Here is a 13,158-nt window from a genome sequence, read left to right as displayed (position 1 = left end):
TGTGGGGAATATGGGAAGTCTTTGTACTATCTTTGCAATTTTCTGTATTCTATACTGTATCTTCTATAATCTAAAACTGTCATAAAATAAAAATTATTTTTTTTTAAATATTCTATTTTTTTCCTTTTTCTCCCCAAAGCCCCCTGGTACATAGTTGTATATTCTTCGTTGTGGGTCCTTCTAGTTGTGGCATGTGGGACGCTGCCTCAGCGTGGTTTGATGAGCAGTGCCATGTCCACGCCCAGGATTCGAACCAACAAAACACTGGGCTGCCTGCAGCGGAGCGCGCGAACTCAACCACTCAGCCAGGGGGCCAGCCCCAAATAAAAATTATTTTTAATATTTATTTGTAAACAAAAATAATTAGCAAAAACGGCTAGTTATGGGATAAGAATAATATGTAGTTGGCTATAAAATTATACAGAACAACTGAAAAGTCATGAGACGGAGCTCAAATAAGATTTCAGTTCTCCCTCAGTGAAGTGTTGACTACGACAGTCCACTTCTGGTTCAGGTTGGTATTGTCTAGACTCTGCTGGGCTTCTGTGTTCCCCAAGTTCTGCTGCTACACAGCAGTCCACACAGGATATATTGATTTCTTGTGCCTTTGCTCATGTTCTTCATCAAAAAGTATAGAAAATCAATCTATGGGTTTTAGAATTCTACCATAGGAGTCACATTTGATACTACACTTTGAACCTGCACCAGGGTGCTTGGTTAAGGATGCAAAAGGTGACAAGAAGGCCAAACTTTGTATCCAGTCATGGTGCTATATCTCCCCAGAGGATGGAGTGCGATCCCCTAATTGGCATAAAAAAACCGTGTTGCCTCGTGGTGGCAACCAATGAGAATTTGTATTATCCAAGAGAATACAATCTGGGAAATTATGCTTCTTTGCTTTATTTATTAGACAAGGATGATCTCTGCTCACTGTTGCAAATCTTCTCTCAAACTAACCACTCTGTGCTCCCTCTCTCTTTTAAGTTTTTTAAAAAGTTTGTTTTATGAAAGTCATATATAAAAAGGACCTGTAAAACATATATGTAAAGCACAAAGAATAATAACAAAATTAATAGCTCACTAACCAGGATAAGAGACCAAAATTTAAACAATTTTGAAAAGTACCATGTACCATTTGTCACTAGGATTTCTTTCCTCTTTACAGAAGAAACTTCTTTCTTAAATGTTGTGTTTCTCATTCATTTTATTGTTTTAATAATTATACAAGTGTATACATGTATGATTAATATATTGTTTTGCTTATTTACACATTATAAGTTTTACCCTACTCTGTATATTCTTTTTCAACTAGCTTTATTTTAAATAATGTTATGTTTCTGAGGTATGTCATTTTTAGTGCATACAGCAGATTTATTTGTACTACTGAGTTATATCCCAAAATATGGATATTTTTTCCCCTATGGTGACTTTTTGATTTCCAATCAAGATTATTCTGAACTTTCTTTTTCATTTTTTGGTGCATATGTGCAAAATTTTCTATTAGCTACATACTCATGAATGAAATTATGGCATCCTAACCTAGGCTTATTTTCAACTTTATTTGATGATAGCAAATTGTTTTCTGAAGTGGTTTGGAAGGAGTATAAGAAACTCACTTTGCCAAGTGTTTTTACCAACATTTTTATAGTCAGACAATTTTCCCAATAAGGTATGTGTAAAATGGCATTTCCTTGTGATTTCCCTAATTACTAGTTAGACTAAAAATATATTTGTCTACTGGACATTTGACAGTAGAATACTGGTTCATAATTTTGGTTTATTTTCATTAGGGCTGTTGGACTTTACCTATCACTTATAGAAAAAAATACATATATCTATAAACGTATATACTATTTAAATGTGTATATATAAATACTATATACTATATATCCTAGATCATATCATCTGTCATGTTATATGCATTCGAAATCTCTTCTTCAAAATTTGGCTATCACTTTCTTAATACTATCTTTGATGAGCAGATATTATTTTTAATGTAATATATTTTATCACACTTTACATTTATAGTTTGTGCTGTCAGAGTTTTGTTGAAAATACTTTTCTATCATGATATCATAAGGAAATTCTCCTATGTTATTTTCTAAAATTCACATAGTCTTGATATTTACATTTAAGTTTTCATTTGCCTGGAATGAATATCTTTTGATATGATTCAATATAATCAATTTCCCTAATATTATTTATCTAAGAAATATCTTTCTCCATATTTATCATATCTAAGTCTGATTTAGGCTTCTGGGATCTGTATTCTGATCCATTGTGTCATATATCCATCCTCGTGCAAATACCACATTGTCTTAGTTCACCTTTGAAATAAGTCTAGATATTTTGCAGGCAGGTTCCTAACCTTGTTAATTTTTGTCAGATTTGTCTTGGCAATTCTTTTGCTCTTCTGTAAAAATTTAAGAATTAGCATTATCATACTACTCCACAAAATAATTAAAATACCCTTCGTGGACACTTTATGCTTGACTTGGCCTGTGTTCCTCTTCCTTATCGCCCCTTCAGAAGTGCTTTTAAGCTCTAACAGACTGCAGTTTCTTATCTGTGATTTGTGCTATCTGATGATATTCCTTTTAACTTAAACTATTTTTAGTCTCCTTCTGTGATTAGAGAACATCTAGAGTTGATTGTTTAGGCCTTCCTCTTATAGCTGAGACCTTCTTTGAGCATAACCATATCTGTCATGTTGGATTTATTTAAATTGTCTACCTGTGTTATCTATGATGCATGTCAAGACAGAAACTATGCATGGACCTACCATATCCTTGATGTCAGGTGTTAAAGTATATAGAACCAATAAGAGTGTTTTCAGTTGCTAATAGTTGAGTCAGATATATCAAAACATGTCAAGGGCTTTCAAAAATATGATATTCCCTGGGATTGCTAAGGAAAAACAACTTCAAATGTGGTATATAGATTGGTCTTGTTTCAGAAGAGCACTGAACTGAAAGAACACCATGAAAATGTTGCCATTTGATAAGGACTTTATCTATTTATTAGGCTCTGTTTGAGGTCACAGGCTTTCACAATACTAGAGAATATTGTGAAGCCTGTAAAGTTTCCTAAGATTCTTTGAGCCAGACTTTTCTCTACTTTTACTATATTACTCTGAAAATCCCAGGAAGGCTACAACCATCCACTGGAAGAGGCAAGAGGAAAACTCAAGGAGCAAAACAACAGCAATATTCTAGCAATGTGTGATACATCAAATAATGTGCATAACTTAGTTAATGACGAGAAATAAAAAGAAAGTGTTAAATATTTTTCATAGCTCAATTAAAGCCTTTTTTCCCCATGTTTATGACGCAAAGAAAGTTCAACTTTGAAATTAATCTTACCAATTACAGAGAGAAAATGAGAGAGAGAGAGAGAGAGAGAGGGACACCAAAGCACTGTTCTACCATTTACGAAGTTTCAATGTGGAGAGTTTTTGTCTCGACAGTTGTTTGTTGATTTTATCGATCTTTTCAAATAATCAATATTTAGTATTTTTATCAGTTTTATTATATTTCTTCTCATTCACTCTTTCTACCATTTACTTATGTTTAATTTGCTGTTATTGTCCTAGTTTCTTGAGATGGATGTTTAGCTTATGGATTGTTAAACTTTCTCTTTTCTAAAATAAACATATACTGGTATAAATTCCACTCTATGCATGTTTTAGCTGCATTCGACAAGTTTTGATAAGTTGAATTTTTGATGTATTCAATTCAAAATAGTTTTCTAAATTCAATTGTCATTTCCTCTTTGATATATGTGTTATTGATAAGTATGTTTATTCATTTCTAAACACAGGGAAATTTAAAATGTCTTTTTGTTACTGACTTCCAGCCTAAGTCCACTTGGTTAGAGAATTTACTCTTATGATTTAAATTGTTTGCATTTTATTGAGACTTGCTTTCTAACGCAGGATATGATCAATTTTTGCAAAACTTCTGTGTGTACTTAAAGTAATGGGTGGTCTGCAGTCGAGGGGTACAAAGTTCCATATAAGTCAATTATGTCAAGTTTGTTAAATGTGATGGGCAAATTTCCTGTATTCCTACAGCTTGCACGTCGGCACTTTTTCAGTCAGTTCCTGAGAGAGGTGGTTGAATTCACCCACAATGATTATAGATTTTTCTAATGTTCTTTTAATTCTGTCAATTTTTACTTCATATATTTTGAGGCTATGTAATTAGATAAATAAAACTTTTGAAATATTATAACTTCCTGGTGAGTTTAGTTAGTGATCATTATAATATGCCCCTCTTTAGTAATATTTTTGCTTAAAGTCTGCATTCTTCCTGATATTGATAGAACAACATCAGCTTTCTTTTGGTTAGTGTGTGAGTGGTATAACTTTCCCATCCTTTTACTCCCAAACTGCTTATATTTTAGAGTGTTTCTTATAGGTAACATAGATCTATTTTGTTCACTTGTATTTCAGAGAATTGATAGAAACTACCTGGGTGAAATAAGTTTTTCAAATGTATTCATCTTATTTATTATTAAAATAACATTAGGCGCTATTTATATAGCATGCACCACATTCCTAAAATATAATGAACTGTTTACCATATTTGTTTTTACAACTTTGAATTTTACTTAGTTTTCAATCAGCTTTTATTTTGAGGAGAACAAATTTGCTTCATTAGCTCATTTTACGACTTTGATAGTTCTTAAACGTTTAGCCTCTACTGATCAATAGAGAACATTTAAATTTAGCACTGGGTTCATATAGTCCAGAGTAGGGAGAGGTTTGTTGAGTTAAAATAGCATAGCAGTTAAGAGCACAGATTCTGGAGTTAAATTCTGTTTGTTCTACTTATTAGTTGTGGGCCATTGGGCAAATTATTTGGCCTCCTTATGTTTCAGTGTCCTCATCTATAAAATGGGTCAGCTAATAATGGTACCTACCTCATAGAATTGTTGCAAGAATTAAACAAGCTAATATGTAAAAAGTGCTTAGAAAATCACTTGACATGTAATAAGTGCTGTATACATATTTGCATAAGTCAACAAATTGATAATATTATTAGCTATTAGAACTAATAATATTATAATGAGTTCTTAGCTACTAAACAAAGTCTTATTAGGTCTTCAAGGATAAATGAAAGGCTTTAGTCTCAACTTTTCTTTCTGGGTTAATTCTCTCTCATGCCCACACATGTGGAACTTCTGCCAACACATCTGGATTTCTCTGTGCTTCTGCATATGTTGTTCCCAAGGCCTAGATACTCCATCCTATCCCTTAGATCTGAGAATTCTTCTTCAGCCTTCAAGAACCAACTCACTATCAAATTATCTAAAATTTCCTCTAGCCACATGTTGTTATCAAGCACTTGAAATGTGGCTAATCCAAATTGAGATGCACTGGAAGTATAAAATGTATCCTGAATTTCAAGGCTTAACTAAACAAAAGTAGAATATAAATGTAAACTGTCTCATTAATTACTTTATATTGAGTTAAATAAAATGTATTATTAAAGCTATTTTCACCCACTTCTTTCTACCTTTTTAACATGACTACTAGAAAACTGAAAATTTTACTATATGTGGCTTGCATTATAATTCTGTTGGATAGTACTTACATAGACAAATTATTTCCTTCCCATCCATGTGCTCCCACAGAACTTAATGGATCCATTTCCCTATCATCACACATTATATTGTTATATAATTTTCTTTTACTTTGATATTCTTCTACAGATTATTAGCCCTTCAAGGGCAGGGCCTATATTTTATTCACTTTTAGATCTCTGGTATAAATCTGACGACATGACCCAGAGTAGGTGCTCAATAAATGTTTATTGAATAAAATAAGATTGATAAAATATTGGATCTGCCTCAGTGAAAAATAGTAAACAAGTTAAGCTCATAAGGATAATCTGACTGAAAAAGCAGAACAATCATATGTAATAAGTGATTCCTTTTGCAAAACCATAGCATCCCAATCATAAATATGGGTAGAAGTTAGGATTGAATTCTTTAGAGCCTAGTAGAGCCAATGAGGTAAAATTGTCCAAAAATACTTTGCCCAAATAACCAGAAAGCGCAGAAAGAATGTGTGTCTTTGGCTGTTCTGTCCAAAACCACAAAGAGAGTTAGAAGTCAGTAACCACCCCACTCTGCTACCACCTTCCATTTCTCCCACTGGGGATATAAAATCTTTATTGATTTGTAGACTCTTAGAATAGCATTTGATCTTTTGTTTAAGATAAACAATCCGTGTTCTTTTAATCATTTCTAAAACATCCTGTTTTCCAACCCTTGTGATTACTATCAGTGTAATGCAATTTAACAAGCTTTCTCATATCTGTGAGGCACTATGCTAAGTGCTATGGATGACATAAGATGAAGATCTGTGTCTGGCTTCAACAAGATAATAATATGTAATGAGAAATAGATATGTAAAGTAATTTTAACCCAAAGCAGAAAAAAGAACAACAGCTTTGCAATGCAAATGAAGAATCATAGCACACGAGAGAGAAAAGATAAATAAGGCAGAGGCCTTATCCCCTACAATTTTAGGATTTCATGCAAAATAGAGCCAGATTTTAGGAGGATTCTTCTGTCCTGCAGAGATTTTCTCTCAGTGAAGCATGGAAAACTGATCACCATGAAGGATGTATCAGGAAAAAAGCAGGACACTTACATGTAAGCAATGGTCTCATCTCATAGATAGACTTTTATTCAAATTTATCAAACATCTATTATGATAGACACTATGCTAGGCACAATGGTGTGAAAAAAGTAGGACACAAATCCTACCTTTAAAAACATGAACCCAGGGCCCGCGGACCGGCCCGCGCCCCCGCCTCGCCGCCCCCCGCCCCGCAGCATGCGGCAGCAGCACCCGTGGTGGCGGCGCTGGTGGCGGCTGTGAGATAACATCCCCGAGGACCTCAGGGACCCCTTTTACATCGACCAGTATGAGCAGGAGCACATCAAGCCGCTTGTCATCAAGCTCCTGCTGTCCAGCGAGTTGTATTGCCGTGTCTGCAGCCTCATCCTGAAAGGTGACCAGGTGGCCTCCTTACAGGGACATCAGTCTGTCATCCAGGCCCTGTCCCGGAAAGGGATTTACGTGATGGAGAGCGATGACACCCTCGTGACGGACCCCGACCTCAGCCGCGCACCAATAAAGATGAGTGCCCATATGGCGATGGTGGACGCCCTCATGATGGCCTACACCGTGGAGATGATCAGCATCAAGAAGGTCGTGGCCAGCGTCAAGCGCTTCTCGACATTCAGTGCCTGGAAGGAGCTTCCCTATGACCTCGAGGATGCCATGGTGTTCTGGGTCAACAAGGTAAATCTTAAAATGAGAGAGATAACAGAGAAAGAAGTGAAGTTAAAACAACAGTTGTTGGAAAGTCCAGCCCATCATCAAAAGGTGCACTATCGCCGAGAGCACCTGTCTGCGAGGCAGCCGCCCTACTTCCCGTTGTTGGAGGACCTGATGAGAGACAGCAGCGATGGGGCTGCTCTCTCGGCTGTGGTCCACTACTACTGCCCAGAGCAGATGAAGCTGGATGATATATGCTTGAAGGAGGTAACATCGATGGCTGACAGTCTGTATAATATTCGGCTTCTGAGAGAATTCTCAAATGAGTCTCTTAACAAATGCTTTTATCTCACCTTAGAAGATATGCTGTATGCGCCCTTAGTGTTGAAACCCAATGTTATGGTTTTTATTGCTGAACTCTTCCGGTGGTTTGAGAATGTCAAACCAGATTTTGTGCAACCCACGGATGTTCAGGAACTGAAAGATGCTAAAACAGTGTCACACCAAAAAAGCAGTCGGCCTCCTGTTCCTATCTCCAATGCCACCAAGCACAGCTTCCTGGGGAGCCCCCCAGCAGCGAGCCTGGTTGATCTGCAGCCCCCCACCCAGCCGCCAGCCAAGGGTTGTCACAGGCACCACCTGCACCCCGAAGAGTCTGAACATCTGGGGAAAGGGGCCTCTGCCTTTAGCCCATCACATCCTTTATTGCCACTGAGACAGAAACAGCAAAAGACGATGCAGGGAGAGGAGTCCCCCAATGAGCGACACCGATGTAATTCTTTAACGCAAGTTGATGGTCAGCCACGAGGTGCAGCAGCAGCGTGCCCGGAGAAGAAGAACAGGCCTGTGTCTCAGCCAGCACCCTTTGCTCTTCATCATGCTGCGAGCTGTGATCTGGACCCTGGCTCTGGTGACAGCGTCAGCTTGGCCCGCTCCATCAGCAAGGATAGTTTGGCATCCAATATTGTTAATCTGACCCCACAGAACCAGCCGCACCCCACAACCCTAAAGACCAATGGGAAAAGCCTCCTGAACAATGTCGATATTGAGGATGAGGATGAAGAGCTTGTGGCCATCATTAGAATGGATGTGGCTCCCCACAGCTGTGAGCTGGGCCTGATGGCAAGTGCCCGATCTCCCCAGAGACTGGCGGACACCTTAGAAAGTAAGCCTGACAGTTTCTTCTTGGAGCCGTTGATGCCAGCCGTGCTTAGGCCAGCTAAAGAGAAGCAGATGATTACCAAGGAGGATGAGTGCGGAGAAGGGCAGCCAAGGAGCTTCGCCTCCAAGAGGTCCAGCAAGGGCCACGAGCCTCTGCTGCAGAAGAAGGCATCCAGCGGTCATGTCAGTGGAGACTTGAATAGGACTTTCACTCCCATCTGTTCAGAACTTCCTGTGGGTTTGGACCCTGTGCCTGCTGAGGCGGGGCCGCAGGTGGTGGGGAAAGCCTGTGGTAGGCCTCTGGCCAGTGGCGGTTTTGATCCATTATCTCAGGGACAGTCTGCCGACGGCTTCTTTCTTCATGTAGCCAGAGCCGATGAAGACACGGAGGGCAGGTTCTATGTTAGCTGTGCAAAAAGTCCCAACGCCCACGATCCAGAGCCACGGACTGTCCTGAGGCAGGACTCAGACTCGGACATTTCAGATCTAGAGGAAGCTGAGCATGATTTACTTGGTGAGGACCACCCTGTGGTGATCACTAAGTATGTTGGTGAGGAGGAGTCAGCAAAGCTGCAGGAGGATCTGAAAGTGAAAGAGCATGAGGACAAGGATGACGCCAGTGGCCGCTCGAGCCCATGTCTGAGCACCGTCTCTCAGATCAGCAGCGTCTCCATGGCGAGCGGGAGCGTGAAGATGACCAGCTTCGCGGAAAGGAAGCTCCAGAGGCTCAACAGCTGTGAGACCAAGTCCAGCACCAGCAGCTCCCAGAAGACCACGCCCGATGGCTCAGAGAGCTGCCCGCCCCCACTGACGACCTGGAAGCAAAGGAGAGAGCAGAGTCCGAGCAGGCAGAGCAAGGATCACGTCAGCCTCCTGGCGTCCGAACTGGTGCAGCTCCACATGCAGCTGGAGGAGAAACGGAGAGCCATCGAAGCGCAGAAGAAGAAGATGGAGACTCTGTCCGCCAGGCAGCGACTGAAGCTGGGGAAGGCAGCCTTCCTGCACGCGGTCAAGAAAGGCAACGCCGATGTCGTCCCCCAGCCGCTTAAACCAGAACACTTCGCTAGAGAGTATTCTCAGCACAACGGAGAGGACTTTGATGGTGGCGTTTCCAAGATGGAAGAATTTTTTGTTAAGGAACAGGGGAGAGAGGATCTCCTTAGTGAGTCTCAAGACGTGGAGAGGGAAAGCCTGGCTTTCATTCAGCAGCATAAACTGAAAGACCCTGCCACTCTCCAGGACCTGGAGAAGCACAAAGCGCTCTCTGCTGCTCTCCTGGAAGACGGCGCTGGCGAGGTGGGGGACGTGAGCGAGTGAGACCTTTCTACTGAGAAACTTGACGAGACCATCAGCACACTGCAGCAGGCGATTCTGAAGATTTCTCAGCAGCAAGAGCAGCTGCTTATGAAATCCCCCACAGCACCAGCTCCACGTTCTAAGAACTCCCAGGACCAGAGAGTCAAAGCAGCCATCCACTTCGTTGAGCCACTCTCTCCCACTGGAGTGACGGGTCACCGCAAACCCCCTCGTCTTGGTCAGGGTCGGAATTCCCGTTCAGGAAGACAGGCTGACCTGAAGGTCCCGAAAGACAGACAGCAGGGTTCCTCCCGGAGCAAGACCCCGACGCCCAGTATAGAGATTCTCCCCTACTTACGGTCCTTCCCTCCTCGGACGCCCTCTGACCCGGGCTAGGACGGTGGTGCAGACCCAGGGAGTGACCCTCATGAGAAGTGCTTCTTCGACAGTTACAGGCTCCATGATGAGAGCAATCAGCAGACATTTGTCTTGTCCTCCTCCAAAGATGCAAACACTATATTGGAACAAACGAGCCTCAAAGAGGCTCTGGACGGCAGCGAGAAGGAGGCGGGGCTCAGCGCCCCGGCTGGCTCCGGCAAGGAGAACGGGCCTGTGGACGAGCCCCCGAGGAGCAAGGCCAGCCTCATCGAGGTGGACCTCTCAGACCTGAAGGCCCCTGACGAGGACGGAGAGAGGGAAGGCCACGAGAGCTCTGTGGACCTCAGCACTGACGGCGATCAGAAGCCGGAAGTCGTCGTCTTCTTTAAGGATGAACAGAAGGCAGAAGATGAGCTCGCCAAGAAGCGGGCGGCCTTCCTCCTGAAGCAGCAGCTGGAAGCAGAAGTAGAGCTCAAGAGAGACGAGGCCAGGCGTAAAGCCGAAGAAGATCGGATACGGAAGGAGGAAGAGAAGGCACGATCAGAGCTCATCAAACAGGAATACTCGCGGAGGAAGCAGCAACAGATGTTAGAAGAACAAGGACTGGGAAAACCTAAATCGAAGCCAAAAAAGCCGCGGCCAAAGTCAGTCCATCGGGAAGAGTCGTGTAGCGACTCGGGAACCAAGTGCTCCTCAACCCCTGATAACCTGAGCCGGGCCCAGTCGGGCTCCAACCTGTCCTTGGGCTCCAGCCTGTCCTTGGGCTCCAGCCTGTCCTTGGCCTCCTCAGCAACGACTGAGCCCGAGAGCATTCATTCAGGGGGCACGCCTTCCCAGCGCAGAGTCGAGTCCCTGGAAGCCCTGCCCGTATTAAGGCGCAACCCGAGCAGAAGCACAGACAGAGACTGGGAGACGGCGTCCACGGCGTCCTCCCTCGCCTCGGTGGCCGAGTACACAGGTCCCAAGCTCTTTAAGGAGCCCAGTAGCAAATCCAACAAACCGATCGTTCATAATGCTGCGTCCCATTGCTGTCTGGCTGGAAAAGTGAATGAACCTCACAAGAATTCAGTATTAGAGGAGCTAGAGAAGTGTGACACCAATCACTACATCATACTGTTTCGTGATGCCGGCTGCCAGTTCGGGGCACTTTACTGGTACTATCCAGACACTGAGGAAATCTACAAATTAACTGGCATGGGGCCAAAGAGCATTACCAAGAAAATGATCGACAAACTGTATAAATACAGCTCAGACCGGAAACAGTTTAACCTGATCCCAGCCAAAACCATGTCCGTCAGTGTGGATGCTCTCACTATCCACAACCACCTGTGGCAGCCCAAGTGGCCTGCAGCACCAAAGAAGACCCAGACTCATAAATGACACTGGCGCGGGCTGCGTCTGAACGTGTGCCGAGGGGATCGATATTTATTATTTTAATCCATTTGGGTACGAAGTGTGCAAAGTCACAGACCTTTTACAAAGAGGCTTCTAAACAACAAAAGAACACCCTCCCTGAGCTCCCAGCACACAGAGGATGCCAGGTGGAGCAAGAATGGAGGGAGAAACACCGTTTTCAGTTACTCCTGGCTGCTGGGGTCCCTGCTAACCACGGAGGCCTCAGACGGGGGATGTGCCTGTAGGCGGTGGATTCCTTTGACTTGAAGTTCTCCTTCAGTGTGAATTAAAGTGATTTACTCTGCTCTCTCGCCTCTCACCTCACCCCCTTTGCACGTGACCTGATACCCTCATGTTGGCCAGCTGTAATCTCGTGAGATTATAGGACTGAGACTTGGGTCTCAGGTCAGGGTGTTTGAATGTCTTTAGGAAAGGAACTCGTATTAGGGAAATCTTTTTCATTTGAGAAATTGTATGATATTTATTGATGTGTCTACTGCCAACGTTTATATCCAATTCTAAGATTTCTGAAAAAACTCTTGTTCCTTGCTGCTCAGAAAAAGTTTACTGAAAATACCAGTTCACTAAAAGCACTGAAATATGCAAGTCTGTCTTCTGCTAAAGTAAGGTTTACAAATACGGAGCTGACCCTTGCTGACCCGCAATCATGAGGATGGTGAATGGTACTATTAGCCAGCGTTTGCCTAACTGAAAATGGGCAAACTGAGATTACAGCCCTTGTTCGTTAAGTTTTGGATAGTACTCTAATGATTTGTTCACTTTAATAAAGACAGAATTTGGTAAAGTAAAAAAAAAAAAAATGAACCCAGACCTACAGTAAATGAGCTTATAAAAAGTTAGAATGTCGAGGCTGGCCCCGTGGCCAAGTGGTTCAAGTTCCACGTGCTCTGCTTTGGCAGCCTGTGTTTGCGTTTGAGGGTTCAGATCCCAGGTGCAGACCTACTCCACTCATTGGTCAAGCTATGGAGGCATCCTACATACAAAAAATAGAGGAAGATTGGCACAGATGTTAGCTCAAGGCTAATCTTCCTCAGGAAAACAAAACAAAAAATGCCTAGAGTGGCATACAAGAAGTATGATACGGATGTATTTATAATGGTAAGCTATATAGCTAAATTCCTCTACCTGAGTCCTGGACAACCTAAGGTGGTCTAATGAACAGATTAAATATTTAAGGTTTTCTATTCAATTGTTTTTATTTTCCATGTATTTATCTGGGCTTCACCCTCTGTCTTTAAGTCCTGCAAAGACAAGAATTATAGCTACTATTTATTATTTTATCAAAGCTCCATGCCTTTGTTTTATGTCCGTCCATTGACCACTCAACTATCAATATTATTTAGGCTCTGAAGACAAAAAATAAACTCTCACCAGAATCTTTTCAGTATTGAGTAACACGGTTCTTGAATAATAGGAAAACTATGTCTGAGACCCTTCCTTCCTCAAAGCACTTTTAAGCATCCTCAGCGTATATGTTGATATGGCCTTTGGTAACCTCTCTGCCGTTTTCCGTGGACGATGATTCTCACTTCCTGTGAAAAGGCTGCTCTTTTATTAAGGTCTTAGAAAACAGCCATTTAAAACGTGTTTAAGTTCCAACAGATATCTGTTGA

At 42.0% G+C, this 13,158-nt stretch overlaps 1 protein-coding gene across 1 annotated transcript; it reads left to right on the top strand.

The window, feature by feature from the left end:
• The first annotated feature begins 5,784 nt into the window (after positions 1 to 5,784).
• On the top strand, positions 5,785 to 11,509 carry LOC124225568 (calmodulin-regulated spectrin-associated protein 1-like). Its single transcript, XM_046638243.1, is given in 2 exon segments — positions 5,785 to 5,794; positions 6,894 to 11,509. Coding segments are annotated over 2 exon segments (4,626 nt in total).
• Positions 11,510 to 13,158: the final 1,649 nt, after the last annotated feature.

Source organism: Equus quagga, chromosome 14 (genome assembly GCF_021613505.1).
Source record: "Equus quagga isolate Etosha38 chromosome 14, UCLA_HA_Equagga_1.0, whole genome shotgun sequence".
Taxonomy (NCBI): domain Eukaryota; kingdom Metazoa; phylum Chordata; class Mammalia; order Perissodactyla; family Equidae; genus Equus; species Equus quagga.
The sequence above is the reverse complement of the archived record's forward strand: the minus strand, read 5'-3'. Positions and strand labels throughout refer to the sequence as shown.